The 16,757-nt window shown below is 39.9% G+C and overlaps 1 protein-coding gene and 1 long non-coding RNA gene across 2 annotated transcripts; one reads left to right on the top strand and one right to left on the bottom strand.

Annotated features, from left to right (window-relative positions):
- Positions 1-870: 870 nt before the first annotated feature.
- Positions 871-14,900, bottom strand: arhgap25 (Rho GTPase activating protein 25). Its single transcript, XM_071482044.1, has 11 exons — positions 14,564-14,900; positions 11,091-11,293; positions 9,180-9,267; positions 8,707-8,820; positions 6,353-6,557; positions 5,128-5,260; positions 4,946-5,019; positions 4,581-4,702; positions 3,868-4,022; positions 2,389-2,933; positions 871-1,629 (listed from the first exon to the last, which is right to left on the bottom strand). Exons 1-11 carry the CDS (start codon positions 14,625-14,627, stop codon positions 1,428-1,430), a joined length of 1,905 nt encoding a protein of 634 aa, XP_071338145.1. The 5' UTR covers positions 14,628-14,900; the 3' UTR covers positions 871-1,427.
- LOC139623664 (uncharacterized) lies at positions 7,284-10,264 on the top strand. Its single transcript, XR_011691570.1, has 2 exons — positions 7,284-7,420; positions 10,176-10,264. It is a non-coding gene; the product is annotated as an uncharacterized lncRNA (long non-coding RNA).
- Positions 14,901-16,757: the final 1,857 nt, after the last annotated feature.

Raw genomic sequence — 16,757 nt, forward strand, 5'->3', positions numbered from 1 at the left:
GGCAATGGTTGGGAGCTTAGACTGCTAATCTAACTAACTACCTGCTAATTTATGACCAGGTGTTCATAGGGGGAATAAAACTGGTAGAAACACCAAATAAAGCAGTGTCACTTTAAAAATCAATGATTCGCTGGCGCTGTACAGTGGACATGGAACATCAGGGAAGAGTTGGGGGCTAAAACTGCTAATCTAACTGCTCCCTTAGGAACCAGATGTTTGGGAGATTTTTACCAGCAGCTGAATTATCCACAGAAGTGTCCTCCTCTCTGTAACAACCAGACCAGGGGATTAAAACCGATAGAAACACCAAATCATGCAGTGTCATTCTAAAAGTCAGTGATTCACCAATGCTTCTTTGTGGAAAGGAATGGCTGGAAACTGAGACTCCTTACCTTTGTTTCTTTGATAACTTATGAACCAGACATTAAGGATTTTGTTATAGGCACACCACATAGCCACTAATCCTCCCAGATGGCAAGTGCCGGCAGGGAATCTTTACTGCATGTCATTCCCCTTCTCCCTGTCACTCTTCACTGGTTTTTACCACAACTGATGATTTGGGATAATGCAAGTATTAACTCAAAATATATGTAGAACATAGGTCTAGTCATTTTTAGACATTTAAATGTAGAAAAGTTACATTGAACTTTAATATAAAAATTAGTGCAGCTTTAATTAAACAGTTAAACACCAACAAGCACACTGTTCACTGTGTCTCTTTCAGGCTCATTGTTTTCTAGTTGTTCTTGGCTTTTTGCTCAAGTAAGGATCAGTGATTGCTATTATGTGGAATTTATAAAGGTACACTGATTTGTTGGTGTGGAAAACATGTATGTGATGTAAGATTGTTTTATGTACCAACAAAAAAACTTCAGTTTGTGCAATTTTATTCATTAACCACTGAAATGACACAACAAATAATGGCCTGATCAAGGAGTGCAATCAAAGCTGATATTGTACGGCCTCACATTTCCATGGAAACTCATTTCTTCCATTTTGCCAAAAAACAAGTTGTCAAATAACATTATTATGCAAAGACATACTTCTAAGTGTGGTGCTTCCTTTTCTGTGAGTCACAACCTGGTGTAGCTGCAAAAAAAGCTACAGATCCAGGAAATTCATAATCAGTGACACCACCTCTCCAGTAGGTAGAACAAACTTGTTTTGCATTTGAAGTCTTTATTGTGAATAGTGATGTTTAAACCTACTTAGATCTCTTCTTAACAGACTTTCCTCACAAACACAAAGAAGTGAGCCAATAATTTATCTTCAGGACCAAACAGAGCTCAGATGGAAACTGTCCAGTGCCATCCCACTGGAGGACGATGGTATTTTCCATAATCAGCTCCTAGGAAAGTAGTTCAGTTCAGGATAATGGGGTCATAAATCCATTTACTGGTGAGTCTGATAATGAATGAAAATGACTGTTAAGTGGGAGCTTGTGGCTTTCCGCTGAGGAACTGCTGAATGTCTCTTTGGAGCTCCTCATTGCGTCTCTGGGCCTCATCTCGACTGCGCTCGGAATTTTTCAGGCAGATCTCCAGAGCAGCCACACGGCGGCGCTCTGCCTCCAGAGCAGACTGAAGCTCTGCGACTGTGGCCTTCAGCTCCTTGTTTTCCTGCTGCAGACTGAAAGAGTCCATCAGACACACAGAGAGGTCAGATACATAAATAAATAAATAAAATATATATATATATGTATATACAAATAAAAAATAAATAAAACTTATTCTGGACACTGTTTTTGTCCTTGTATTCATTGCTGCCAAATCGAAAAAACGTTGTCATGATACATCTTCATGAAGTTACTTTGTATGATACTGAGTCTTAAAACTGAAATGTCTTAAAAATATGTGAGTGGTGCGATATCACCCGTTTTCATTGTAAATCAACTGTTTCGAATGTGTCATTTTATTTATTCCAATCCTCTTTTTATTTGTGCTTTCTAAGAAATGATGGCTGTTGAAGGCTGACTGTGAAACCAAATTACTTTTGTCGTGTAAAACTGAGGGTGTTTAATGTCCTGAACTATGAACTATGAACTTTCTTTTTAACTTTTCAGTTGTTTCATTTCAATCTTGGTGATTTTCATGTTTGAACTGATGGACTAAATTATTATCTTTGAGCTGCAGTGACTAAAAGCTTTTGAAAACTGAACAAATTAAAGTTTTCAAGCTAAAATTGTTCCTGAAGATCATTTAGAAATGACATTTTCAGCAGACATCATTGTTAAAACATTGATTGTTTCGTATTAGCTTCTTTTATATTACCTTTAAAAGTTGAATCAAAGAATGAATACCACATGTAAAGGTTGGTGTGGGTCTGTCTGGTGTAAGTCAGTCGTAACATAGTCACTGCATCGCCATGTGACACCTCAGCTGAACTCACCTGTCTACAAGCGGCTGGTTTTCTCTCTTTGGCTCAGACTTGCTGTTGACCTGTTGACTCGACCCACCCACTGTCAGGATCTCTGCACTCTTTTGATGAGGCAGCACACGGGCTGGCTGGGACTCACTGTCAGGTTTTTGGGAGGCAGGTGTTGAAGAAGCTGTGCTGTCACTTCCTCTTCTGGATGTGAGCTTACCCTCTCCTTCCTTGTTGCTCATCTGAGACCCCCCGAACAATGATCCTGTGCCCCGGAGGTCCAGGATCTTAAAAATGTCCTCTGATAATGTCCCGCTCTTCTCCTCCACATTCTCCTGGATGCGACTCCACCGGTTGAGAGCCTCGGCCTTAGCTGCCATCCCAGTGAGGGGACAGTTGAAGGTAGGCAGAGTCTGGGTGCGTTTGCGGGGGCTTCCGAGCCAGTCGTCTGTGGATGGGGAGAGAGGGTCTGAAGGAAGAGTGTGGGGGCTGCAGTTTCCTATGTCAGGACCTGGACTGTCAGTGTCCTCTTCCTCTTCTGGAGACTCAGACAGAGATGCATCACCCATCTGCGATCCACACATGATGGAAGATTAATTACAGACATATACACAACATAGAAATATTCTTGTGCAGAGGTATATTTATACTAAATATAAACATCTTTGAGTTTTGATGTTACTCTGTTAGCTGTATGTCTTTTAACTGTGTATGTGGGATCACTCAATCTACACAGTGTTAGTGGCCTGAACTGTAAGTTAAAGGTTCTATATTTTACACTTGGCTGGTGTTTTATTTGAAGTGCTGATATTTATAAGAAGATATACTTGTGGCTTTAAGTTGCAAAAACCATCTGAATGTCGTTTCACATCTCCTCTCTCAGGCTTCTCTCTGGAGATAAGGTAACAACAGGTCAGTGAGCCAATCAGAAGAAGAGAGGATCAGAGCCTCTTTTCTGATTGAGAGAAGAGAAACCAAATCCTGACAGGCTGGATGATGGGTCCAGCTGGTCCGTGCTGGGGGCATAAGGCTTAGTTTCTGAATATAGTCTGTGTGCATTTCTCTGTGGACTGAGCTCTTTGACACTTTCACAGTATTAATATAGAACCTAGACCTGCTTTATAATCAAAAAACACATGGACATCTATGTTTATACAATGTGAGACCTTTAAAAAAAACCAAAAAAAAGTTGTATTAAACAGTGAGTTTGAGAAAACTTGTTCAATTTGAATCCAAATGGTGAAAAAAAACACACAGAGATTACCCAGGTACAACCAGTACCCATGCCAGAGGGTACTAATAGTAATAAACAGCAGACTGTACTGTATATGGACCCAGTTGAAGGAAACAGCACTTTCCCTTTGGACACATGTGAACTTCTTCCTACCAACACAAATTATTTTACATATTCTGTTGTGTTCTTCTTTCCACTGACTGTTCTGTCCAACACCACAGAGTGCCCTAAAACAAGGATATTGAAACAATTAGAAAGGATTTATTTACCTCTGCAGACTCCCAACCCACAAAGCTTCGGGGAGTGTTCTTCTGGCTCTCGGCCTTGTTTGAAGGAGGGGAGGGAAGCACGTCTTTGGAGAGAGGAAATAGAGCCTCATGTTGTCTGATCATCACGGTCATCAGCTTCTGGATCTGAGGAGTCGCTGCAAAGAAAAACAAACACAAATGTGAAAAGATTTTAATCAAAAAGTCTCATCTTCTTATGCAAATTCTTGGTCCACTTTCTTCAATTTTTGGAAACGTCACTGGATAACTTTTTGATTTCTATTGTGCTTTTCTGTTATTTTCTGTTATTTTCTACAGCTAAAGTACACAGACATAATGCATATTATTATTGAGACAATAAGTAAAGTTTGTGGAATTGATGAAGTAGTATATAAATAAGAATTGCCATCCTAACTTGTGAGGTCTTGTTTGTTAAAGCCAGTTTTTATTTCACGAAATATAGTGTCTCAAAAAGAGAAGGATGTAGTCATGTCGCAGTATTGCCACATCGTTGCTTAATAAAAATGTCATATATCATTTGGATTCTGCACAGTACAGTTTTTACAGACAAACACATTCTCTGTTTTGAACCAAAATGTCAGACACATCCAGATAAAGTCAAGGTCATAACATTTAATCACTTCAGCTCCTGACAGCACATTGTAGGGAGCGACATGTTTGTAATGTTTGTTGATCAGTGAGAGGCGTGTTCTCACCCTTCATCACAGTGATGGGGTCCTCTATCTGAGGCTTGAGCAGGTTGATCCCCATCACTGTGGCCAGGTTCTCCACATTCATCTTATTCACACTGGAGTGCTGCTGCACCTCAAACAAAAACCTAAAAACACAAAGACATGATGACCACGATGAAGAGGCACAGCTGCAGATGTGTCAGGACTGAAACTGATCTCAGAACAGCGTTTGGCCAGTGTTTTTATCCAGAAGAACTCTGTGAGGTCTGGTAAATGTACAATGAAGCTCAAGGATATTTCACAACAGTTAGTTAGACATCCTGTCTAACCACAAAAGGCATCCTCCTTTACAATGTCCCATAATTCTTTGTGCTGCAGCTGCTACTCACCGGCACACATAACTGAGAAGGTTGTAGTTAATTCTGGGGAGAAGAGCAATTTGTTTCTCCAACTTTTCCCAACCCTGAAAAGGAGGGATAGGTTAAAGACATACATACACTCAAAATATCACATAATGCACACACATACAACACACACACACACGTCTGCAATCACTCAGGTGTGGACAAACCTCTGTGCTGCCCGGGTCCAGCAGGTTGGTGCAGTCCAGGAAGTCTTGGTACTGAGTCCAGGGCACCACGGGCTCTGGCAGCTCCCGCAGGTACAGCTTGAGAAGTGATGCCACTGTGTGGACATCTGTGTCACTGCAGGCAATGACACACATCCAATGAACATCCATATATACATATATATATATATATGTATGTATATATATATATATACACACACAAATGCAAATGCATGTATGCTGTTATAGCATAGCATCTCCTATTTTTATTAATTGTGGGCTAAAGGTTTGCTCCAAATATCCATAGGCTCAGAGTTTTTAAGGTTTTTTTCCATCATGACAAGAGCTGTGTAAATATTTTAATAACAAGCTCTTTTATTTTAATTCTACGACCCACTGGTGTAGACGTAGTTCTGTAGGAATTTGCTGTTTGGGCCTCTGGGCCTAGTTTTGTATATTTAGCTGTGCACCAGGGTTTTATTCAGTTATGTTGTTTAGACTCTGCCAAAAATAAAGCTAGAGGGGAAAACACTGAATCTTGTATCCTCTGTTTCATTTTAGGCCTGAAATATGACACAATATATCTTTCAGTAGCCCTGTACGCTCCTGGACTCTGTTGACATTAGATTACAGACAAACATGTTAAATGGATGTTTTAATTGACAGTGCTCTGTCAGAGGAGCTTGATGTTGAGTAACAGAGACGTCCTCTTGTGTGCTTGCCAGAACAGGATGTGGTGTCGCCTTCAGCTCTGAGCTGACAGAAATCTAACTCCATCTCTCTCATCTCTACTTGCTTCTCAGAAAAAAGAAAAAGCTGATGCTGTTGATTGATTGAGGTTAGGACATTTTCACCTTATATAGCAGTGACCTTCTTAAGCTCACACATGTACCCGCCAGGTTTAAAATGATTTCCAAGAACATTTAGGTCCATTTCAGTCTCCTTGAGATGTTGGACTCTGCCAGTGTGACGAACAAACCACTTCATAACGACTGAACATTCAGCATTTGTTGTGGATTTCAATAAACAGATCAACTGTTCTTCATATAGAATATATATCTCATACACACAAAACCACTTCCACTACTACTCCTAGATGTGTGTGAATTAATTCAAAATGTTGTCATAGAGTTAACAACCAGTATAGACAAAAATGAAATCATGATTATTTGTGATCAAATCTTTCACATGGCTCTGATCTGTGCAGAGGGAATCATGAGTGTGTCACCTGGGGAAGGACGGTCTCTCTCCTGCATCAAAGGCGTCTCTGAACTGTTTCACAGCGTTGTCCTGGCCGGGCAGGCGGAAGATGCCCTCCTCATCCAGCCCATGTTCTTTAATGAACTCGACACACTTCTGAACCAAGATTGGTACCATGTGAGGCCCAAAACGTTGCTCGTATGTCACAGTGTCCATGAGACTCTTTGCAAACACTGCAGAGATGCAGAGAGGTATTACATGACATCTTTTAGACCAGTAAGTTTGTATAATACAATCAAAAAACATTTTGCACGATTCAAATCAACACTTTTTGTATCACTTTTACATGGTGTTTAAGCCAAGCGGGCAAACCAAAGCTGAAAAATGAAGCCAACTCAGAAATGCCAATAACTGCAGTTCCCTGAATGGCCACTTGAGGCTGGCGCCAAAAGTGAATCAATCCCCATAGACCAGGGGTCAGCAACCTTAAACACTCAAAGAGCCATTTGGACCCGTTTCCCACAGAAAAGAAAACACCGGGAGCCACAAAACCCTTTTGACATCTAAAATGAAGATAACACTATATATATCGTTTTTTTTACCTTTATGCTATGTATAAAAAAGTGTGTTACATTTATGAAATCAATGAACTGCTACAGAGAAAACGAAATTACCGGGGGTCGAAAAACTCAATAAATTGCGTGCCGGCAGATTTCACACATCGGCGGTTGTGACGCATATTTTGAGCGACAAAAAATTAAACACGTTTTATTTTAATGTTACAAGATCACCATAATCTTCAAATTTAGAATTACATTTAAAAAACTAACAAACTAAAATAAAATAAATTTAAATTAAATACTCATTATTTATTTTCTACAGCCACAGGGAGCCGAAGCAGAGGGATGAAAGAGCCACATGTGGCTCCGGAGCCGCGGGTTGCCGACCCCTGCCATAGACTCTCATGTTAAAATGCTCAACTTTACAACAGAGATAAACATGCTTACATTCTGGAGGTTTTTTAATGCAAATATCCTAAAATATGGCTTGCGGTGCGGTTAATTGACTAGAACACGAAGAAGTCTGGGCTTTTGAGGTGAGTGAAATTCTTATTTTATTTAAATGTCAGAACTAATTAGCAGGTATTATGGTACCTAGCTTGTTAGCTTTGCTCTTTCACCAGCTAATTAGCCAGCAAATTAATTAGCTTGGGGTTAGCCTCCAAACAAAATGCCCAAACGGCCCGCTGTGCTAACGAAGCGCTGAAGTCTCAGCTCCACACACAAGCCCCTCCTCTTTGTCCATTTTAGTTGAGCTACGCTGAGGCAGGCGCTGTCAAGATGGCGACAGCGGTGCAGCTCACTCTGCGCTTCAAACCTGCTCTTCAGAAACCTATGGTTGATGTCACGGAGGCTACGTCCAACTTTAAATAAAGTCTACGGTTTATGCTAATTGTAGGGTGGTGCTGTGACCTAGAGCAATATTTGTCATTTTGGTCAGTCCACTTACTTGCTTTCATGCTGCGATTCAACTTTAATGTTCGTATGATAGGAGGCTATTGCCAGGAGATAGTCATCTTAGCTTAGCATTAAGACTTGACACAGGAGGATTAGTTAGTCTCCAACTGTGCCTCAGCCAGGAACAAAAACTTCTTGGAGTCTTAGCATCACCATACAGTTGCAAGAAAACCAGCAAAGACTCCAGGAGGTCATTGCGCCTAGCTGACACATGACCCCTGGAAAAACAGTAGAGTTTTTGTACAAATTAAATAAATGAGATATGATGTGTTAATGAGTGAGCTTTACTGGTACTGGTAGGTGGATTTTTGATACGACTGGATAAAACCAAGCTAGCTGATTACCCCTGTTTCCAGTCTTTATGCTAAGCCAAGCTAACTATCTCATGGGTGTGGCTTCATATTTAACTGCTAAATACGACACTGATATCAATCTTGTCATCGAACTGTTGACGGGAAAGTGAATAAGCCAGTTTCCTCTAAGGGATTTTGTTAGTCATCACGTAATACAGACTATATGGGATGACTCAGCAATAGATGTATATAGAATATATGCACAGTATACATCTCATGCATCACAACACTTTATATATTGACATCTCTGGAAAAGACAGTTCCTATTTATAACCTAAGAATAAATAGTATAGAGTAACCTGAACTTTATATTTTCACTGAACTTAATTTCTAATAAAGTCTAGTCCAGTCAAACGGGACAATTACAGAGGCACACAGTCTCAGCTTCCATAACTTTATTCTAAGGTTTTTGTTAAATGATTAATGTTTTGGGGAATTGACCTGTGATGAGAAAATGAGGGAAAGAAAAGTAAAAAGAAACAGTTTTATCACATTTTAAGATTTTACTGAACCTCCACTTGTCGGTACTCCGATGACTCTGCGTAGAACGCGGACCCACTCCTCCATGTCACTCTGGGAGCTTGCCATGAACACATATGGACATCGCTCTCTGTCTCCGGTTGCACCTGTGAAATGAATAATATCGAAAAATTAGATCATAGTACAACAAAATCCTGACAGAGATGCTAGTCATCAAATGGCATATCTGCAAGAAGTTTTCCAGAGAAGACTGAGATTGTTATCATTTCTTGGTAGTTTCTCATTCCCTACCATACAAATAAGTTTTGTCTCATACAGATGGACAGCAGAAAGGGACACGCAACCCAACTGGAAGAGCTGGAGTTTAACAAAACTGGAGTACAGGAAACACAGCTAAAAAACAGTAGTGGTGTATTTCTATAACCATTTTGAAATGCTGGAATAAATTTGCCTTCCAAGGCCTAAGGTCAGATTTGCTCCCTTTAAAGGTTGATCATCTGCTTACGTGGTATGATCTCGAAGAGGTACTTCCCAGGGTCATCTGAGTTTTGAGGGAGTTCGTTAACTTTACTGAACCGTAGCTGGATGACTCCCTGGAGACAAAAATACACACACACAGAGGAAATGTAATGTAATATAATATCCAAACCACTCAAGAACCAACCACTAATATTTTCACTAATGTTTTATCAGTTGGTTTGGAGTCCACTCATGTTGACTGTTTCATGTTGTTTCATAAACAACCATTCACATGTAGTCTATGTCTTTGAAAATTGTCACTGTAGGTGTCGTACAGTTTCTTTCATTGTGGCAAAATATGTGTCAGACGGGCTTTTGCAAATGCACAACACACTGAAAGGGGAAAGAAGAGGCTGCCTGCTGATCTGTTATCAGTTGGTTTAGAGTCCACTCATGTTGACTGTTTACATTACAGCATGTACAGTACAGGGTAATGTAGCCCACTTCTTCTGCCCCCCATTCTCCACCCTCTGTCCTACTGTTTAGTTTACTTTATTTAGTTTATTTATTTAATGCTATTTAACATAGTTTCAGTACAAAGCATTAAATAGATGTGTTGCACAGAAACTTTATAGTTGTTGCTAATTTTCTACTATTATATGTACAGTGTAATTAAAACAGTCAGTTTTCATTACCATAACACTGCAATACATTACAGATATGAAAGTAGAGTAAAATGTTATATTGAAATACACTGGTTTTGATGAATAGTCTAAGAAGACACAACAACGACAGCAAAAACAAAACAAAACAAACAGACACCAAAGTCAAAAACAGCAGTGACTTTTCGACTTTTGGAGTAATTCCCAATAATTCTGTGGCTTTTTGGAGTCGCTCCATCAGGTGGAGAACGTGAGGGCATGTGCCTCACCTTGTTCAATATCCCTGAATGAAATTATAGTTATTTTGCTATTTTTTTGTGTGTGTATTTTCATGTACACTCCTCTCCCTTCCTGTGTCACTACCTCTCATTTCTCAACAGGAAGTACATCAGATCTAAGAAAGAAAACTGCAGACGTGTCAGATAAGTGGTTAACAGAAACCAAATTCTTCATATTTTATACTTAAAGAGTTTCAATTTTTTTTTTTTTTACATAATAAAATGGTCTACAAATTTGAACATGCTCTCTGCATAGATGGTGACAGCACAGAAATGGTTTTTACTTCTCCTAATGTGTAGCCACCCCTGAAACTCACTACTAATGACACCATGGTCTCGTGGTCTCTACGCTGCCTTTTTGGAAGTTTGCCTACACCTTGCCCGAGATGTGAAGAGAGGATTGACATCTTATAATCATCCCACTGAGACAGATCTGCAGCATGATAACACAGAGTCCAGGGTCTTGGCTGGATGGTTGATTAATGTTACAGCTTTGAGTGTAAACCAGTGGATTAGAAGAGACCAACAAAGACTTTAAATGTCTTGAGACCTCTCTTGTTTAGCCTCTAATAGCATTTGCATTGTTTACAGGAAGTGTGTAAAATTAGCCACGCAACTAGCAAAGTGTTTGTGGTGTTGATTTGAAATGATAATTGATGACCCATTTTTTATTAACATATTAATGACTGTGGATATACAAGACATGTAATACAAAATATACTCACTTGTTGTACTTAGTTATAAAAGCAAGCCAGCATTATTTTACGTTAAACAAGTAGAACATTAACATGTAATAAAACAGATTATTTTGATGACAGTCCTGTCCTCACATGTAAGTTACTGCATGTGAGATCATTGTCATTGTAGCCTTTTAATTTTCTAATATGTGGAATTTATTTTGAAAAAGAAATGTGCACATGTTTTCTGCCAACAAAGAAAAAAAGAACAAAAAGATAATAAATTACAATTAAAGTAACATCATATTAAGATCTAAAATAAACCATGTCTGTGTCTGACCTGGACAGTGGTCTCCTTGTCATCTTTGTGATACGTCAGTGTGCTTCCTCTCAGCACAAAGTAACGTTGCTGCCAGTTCTTAACTAAAGACCTTTGTTGTTTCTTGAGCCAGCCGGCCTTCAGCGGCCTCTCCATGGACCTGGAGGAGCGCGGTGAGCCTGGGCCAGAGCCTCCCTCTCCAGGTATCACACTCTTGGATCGTGCTGCCAAACACCACAAGAGAGAAGTTGGAAAAACAGTTCAAGAACAACAATCCGCAACGTGCTGTGTCACATTCAAAGCTATGACTCTTTACCAAAATATCAGCGCTACTCATTTGCAGCAGAGCACTTCCCCTTTTTGACATGAATATGCATCAGCCTATCAAGGTTGAGAGACCTGCTCAGCGTCGTCTATTTTTGTTCCCTGCATATTCGGGCTGAAAGGAAACTGCTGGTCAGAGCTGACCAATTTCCTGTGGAGGGTGCATGAATGCAGCTGTGATTCTAGTACATAAAAAACACAACAAACAATAGGCTGGAAAGGTCAGAGACATTATGTTCTGTGTAGGCTTAACTTAAACTGAAAAAAGCACAAACAAATGTCATCCTATTGTGAGGTTATTTCAAGAATATCACCCTTGACTGACACTTGTCACCTTGAGTTATGTGACTGTGATGTTGAGGAGGTTTCATGCTGTGATGAAAGAGCAGAGGCAGAGTTGTACGTGGCCCAGAGAACACACAGTCAGATGGAGACAGCCTGAGTAACACGCAGGGTGGTAGGACTGCAGAGATAGCTGGATTGAAATTGAGCCCTGTCACTCAGTTGTTCTTAAATTCGCCGTGTCCTCTTAAGCAAGATGATAGAGGGGAAGAGAAGAAGAAGGGCTGCACTGGGGCAAACAGGAAGCTGCCACATAATCGCCGGAGGGCTGGCGACACTTTGAAGGTCTCCACCTAGCAGCTTGAGAAGCTTTGGTCTAATTTTACTTGCATCACCCTCCCTTGATCAGTGGAAAGTTGAAGCACTGTTGAGGAACCATGAGCCCACACACAGAGGCCGATGTCACACCACGCCCTCCGCTGACAAACACACAGTTCTTTTAGACTGGCCTCAATTCATGATGAGCCAACAGTTGCTCAGCATCTCAAAGATGTGTTGAATGCCTATCATCACAAGGAACCTACGTTATTAAGTGCAACACTTTCATGTCAGGATGGGTACAGTGGAGAAGTATTTCATTTTTGGCTTTCAGTTTCCCACCAACATAGATAAATACAAGACATAGATGCTAGAACTACTACTTAAAGTTCCTCTCCAGATGTGTTTTAAACTAATAAAATACTCTGCTATGATTATTTTGGTTAACATGTTTTTTTTTTTTTTTTAAATTGGAAAACTTCTACCCTTACTTCCTCAGTCAGATATCTGGATCAGGACTCATGCCCCAACCACAACCACCGCCTGTGCTAGGTTAACAGGTATTAAAATGATTAGAAGAGGAAGCATCAGAGAGACTCAGTCAGACCGAGACTAAGATGAGGAGTCTGTTGTGTAGCAAAATCAGTGACTAGAAAACGTATCATAAAAGTCAGCATAGTTATTTGGTTACGCTGTATGTTAGCTTGTAGCTGGCAGCTGTGGCTGACACAGTGTTAGCTTTTTTGTGACCAAAATCAGCAACTAGCATACACATCAGAACAGTTAGAGCAGTTAGCATCTCTTGTTTGTTTATGTTGTTTCTTAGCTTGTCACTGGCAGTGACTGTTAGTGGTCATGCTAATGCAAAACTGTTGCTCTCTGTACTGACAAGGTTTTGGGTTTATTTTGCCCTCTCCCCTAAGATGGAAGTCATAGTGTTGACTGCTTACTTCGCTCATGATATGTCTCATATTATATAAAAAACATCATATGGACATGTTTATGGAAGCTGAGAAAGGCCACATTTGCAAATTTGTATTATAATTTTTTTTCATCCCGTGATCTCAAGATAAGAAAAAATTATCAGGAAAAAACAATTTTTTGTTGGACAAAACAATTCTTTGGTCTCTCAAGATAAGGGGCTAACCTCGACATAACAAAACTCTATTAGTTCAACATTTTCTCAGCTATTTCTTGAAAAAAAAAAGTTCCTAAAATACTGAGCAATTCCTTTAATCCTGCATGAAGCAGTGTATGAAAGCAGTTTACTGCATCATGAAGAATCAATGTCAGGTTTTTTAAATTAACATTTATTTCTGTACATTGACAGGTTTGTGGTTGTCCTTTCAAAACTTTATGAAAGGACAGATGCATCATGATTGTGCGCACATATGCGTTGCACACACGTCATATACACACCCATATACTGTATGTAGCTACACACAGACAGTGACAAAGTCAAAGCTCTGCAGGAACTGGGCTCTGGCTCAGGAACTTGCATCAGTTTCCTGCGTCACTCCTGTTCCAGAGTATAAAATCTGCCTTCTGTCATGATCCACAAAGCATGTCAAGGGAAAAGCATCATGTGCGGGTCACCAGCCGTCAGGAAGTTGTACTTTTGTACTGAAGCAGAGTTTGATACTAATAGTGGCCGATGTTCAGTTGATATAAAGCTGATAAAATTAATGCACACCAGGCTGCTACTTCCTTCCACAGTGCTGAACAACCAGTACCACTGATTGTAAAAATGATTAGAGTAGGAGCTAACATGATGCACACCGTGAACAATAGCAGGACAGTTCTGTGGAGAATTTATCCTCCAGTCACTGCTGGTGTGCAAACCTCTTTTATCAACTGTTGTGCCATCTGAGCCTGACAGGAAACAAGGCATGTTGGTGCATTGATTCCACCTTATGCAAACACTAGTAAGCATAGTATTAGTAAGTCTAGACTGCTGTGCAGTCACCGTAAAATACATGACTGCACAGTTTTGCATGTACACACACAAAGGTTGGTCAATGTCTTACATCAACCATTGGTAGTTAGTTTTAAGTGGAAAAAAAGGACTTAAAGGTTTTGAATGTCAAGCTCCTTTCTACAGAGGACAGTGATTTGTGCCAAAGAAGGGTCTAAAAACAACTCTGGTTACAATCACCACGTAGCAAAGAAACCACCAACCTGCTCAAACCCATACTGAGAAAGCATGGCGCAGAGCAGTCACTAATTATTATTATTTATCATTATTTAAAAAAGGATGGTGGTACCTCAGTTATACTGTAAACACAATCAACTTGCAAATGAAAATGAAAATACAAAAAACACAGTATTCTTGTAGAAAAGGAGAAACACAAAAGTACACAGCCTGCTGCGTAGATTTGTTTCCTCTGAACCGTCGCTGGTATCATGGAACATGAGGAGATGTAGTTTATTTTACTGTTAGTCAGTTTGCATCCCTTCAGATGACAGCAGCAGCAGCTAAATGTTCTAACTGAAAAGTGCCTAAAAATGTGAAGTGTGAACACGCTGCATCCACACTGCGGACAGTGAACGCAGCACAGTCACCAGCTTACCTATTCGAGCTGTCTCAGCCTTGAAGGTGCTGAAGTCCCAGTTGCGAGGTAGTTTCAGAGACATTGTCCTTAACTCATCAACACAGGTCAGTGGTTCATTTCACACATACAACCCACCGGAGCACGCACACACACACACACACACACACACACACATACACACATTGATGCACTCTCACACACACATGAAAACTGGAGATATCGCAGATCACACTTCCTACTTCCTGTGTGTTAATTTTTCTTCTTCTTTTTTAGCCCTTCAAAACGTGTCCCCTCATGTTGCCTTTACTTCCATGTTCATACTTGTTCTGAGTGCTGTGTAAATGGCTTCCAGGCTGATTCACTAAAAGGTCTCCAGGGCTTCATGTAGTAGGGACTTTTCAAATGATTGTTCACTGGTGTCACAAAAAAAACCAAAAAAAACAGGGGTGTCTTCTAAACGGAAATGGTTTTCACCTCTTGGTTTTACTCCTTGAGAAAGGATGTTGCTTAACAGCTCGAACTGCATGAGACAGGAGGCTGCAGCAGGACAGTCAGTATTTACAAAGGTGTATTTTCAAGCTTGAGGTATCATGTAATGAACCCTGGTTGTAATGTTTCTCCCTCTTAAAGAGATAAAGTATTATAAAAAGGGTCAGTAGGTGTACTGATCTACTGTGTATGTATTTCAAAATGGGGAAGAACACCAAGCACCAAAAGGGAAGAAACCAGTCACACAGAGAACCACATGATTTATATATATATATATATACATATATTTAATTTTTTCTGAACCAAGGCAAAGCACATTTCAGCATCAAAGGGTACAACTTAGCTCTAGACAATTGTACAACTCAACACAAACCATTGCACAGTTTAAGAATAATATACTGAAATCATACAGGTTTTTAAGAGAATCTATAACCACAAAATAAACTGTCTACAGAGGGGAGCCTACACAGTATGTGGGACAGTCACAACTCCCATACATTCCTTTTAGAGGGTCCTGATGGGGCAGGATTCACAACAGCAACGTGGCACTGTGTTTAAAATGGCACAGAGGGGTTTCCTGAGCGCCAAGGACCAATAAAAGCACTGATAGTGGTTTGTTTCTCCCCCATGTTCAGCCTCCATTTGAATAAATCTCAGGTTTAGGGGCAGTGGAATGTATCAAACAGCAGTAACAAAGGGTCAAACCTTTTCTGCTCAGATGCAGCATCAATGTTACACTTAATACACCAACCACATGAGCTCCAGCTCTCTCTAGTGGCCGTCTGTGACACCACAAAGAGAAATGGCAGTACAGAGCTGCGGGGGAAAAAACCTCAAAGATCAAACCACTACAGAGGCGGTGATGCTTGAGACATGTATATCTACATCTGCTGAGACACCAGTAGTCATGGTACTTTCAGGAAACTTCCTGTCTACTCAAAAGAAGACAATGCAACACAAGTATCCGCAGCGTTGCTTCAACTTGCTCTGCAACACAGAAGTTGATTCACACAACAGCTATCAGGGAATAGCCTAGAAAACACCCAAGTGCACTAAAGTCACAGCAAGAAAAGACAGAGAGAAAATACTTTTCTGCCATCTCAATATTTTTCCCAATAATAATAATAATAATACTTTAATTATTCTTCTAACCAAAAATACTAAAGAACACTCAACATATCTCTAAACATCTTCTTAAATTTACAATATAGTAACTTTGCTTACAGTAAATAAAATAAATATTGTAAGAAAGATCAAGTTAAGACTGGTTGAATATCACACAAGTCAAACCAAACACAAAAATGGAATCACATCAGAGAAAATATGAATGGAGAGACAATCAGATGTAAAAAGAAAAGAACATGAAAGCCATGCTTGGTGTATACAGTGGTTCATACCATCTGAAAAAATTAATGAATTAAACTCCTATAAATTGACTGCCAAAATGTAGCAAAACCGAATTCTGGGTTAGAAACAATTGAAGTCCTTTTTCTAAAATACATATATAAATATTTTTGAGGACAGAATCTAGTGAGATAGCAAATTATCTCAATGATGAACCTGGTAAGTGAAGCAGTCATTTACTGTTTTTCTATGACGACCATGTGGAGACACCTGGATTACGACCTTCACGTCCCTGCTACACTGACATTGGTGTTTTCTCCTCTAACACTGAACACAGAAACAGTTCTGCGGAGTTACACTAACGTGTACAGTACCTCAC

Source organism: Trachinotus anak, unplaced genomic scaffold (assembly GCF_046630095.1).
Source record: "Trachinotus anak isolate AG129_WGS33_773 ecotype Australia unplaced genomic scaffold, CSIRO_AGI_Tana_v1 ptg000008l, whole genome shotgun sequence".
NCBI classification, from domain to species: Eukaryota; Metazoa; Chordata; class Actinopteri; order Carangiformes; family Carangidae; genus Trachinotus; species Trachinotus anak.

Coding starts and splice junctions, on each gene's coding strand:
- arhgap25 (XM_071482044.1), bottom strand. CDS start 14,627: ATGTCTCTGAAACTACCTCGCAACTGGGACTTCAGCACCTTCAAGGCT. Junction 8,821..9,179: donor CCTCTTCGAGATCATACCAC/GTAAGCAGATGA, acceptor TTCATTTCACAG/GTGCAACCGGAGACAGAGAG. Junction 5,020..5,127: donor TGGACCCGGGCAGCACAGAG/GTTTGTCCACAC, acceptor CCTCCTTTTCAG/GGTTGGGAAAAGTTGGAGAA.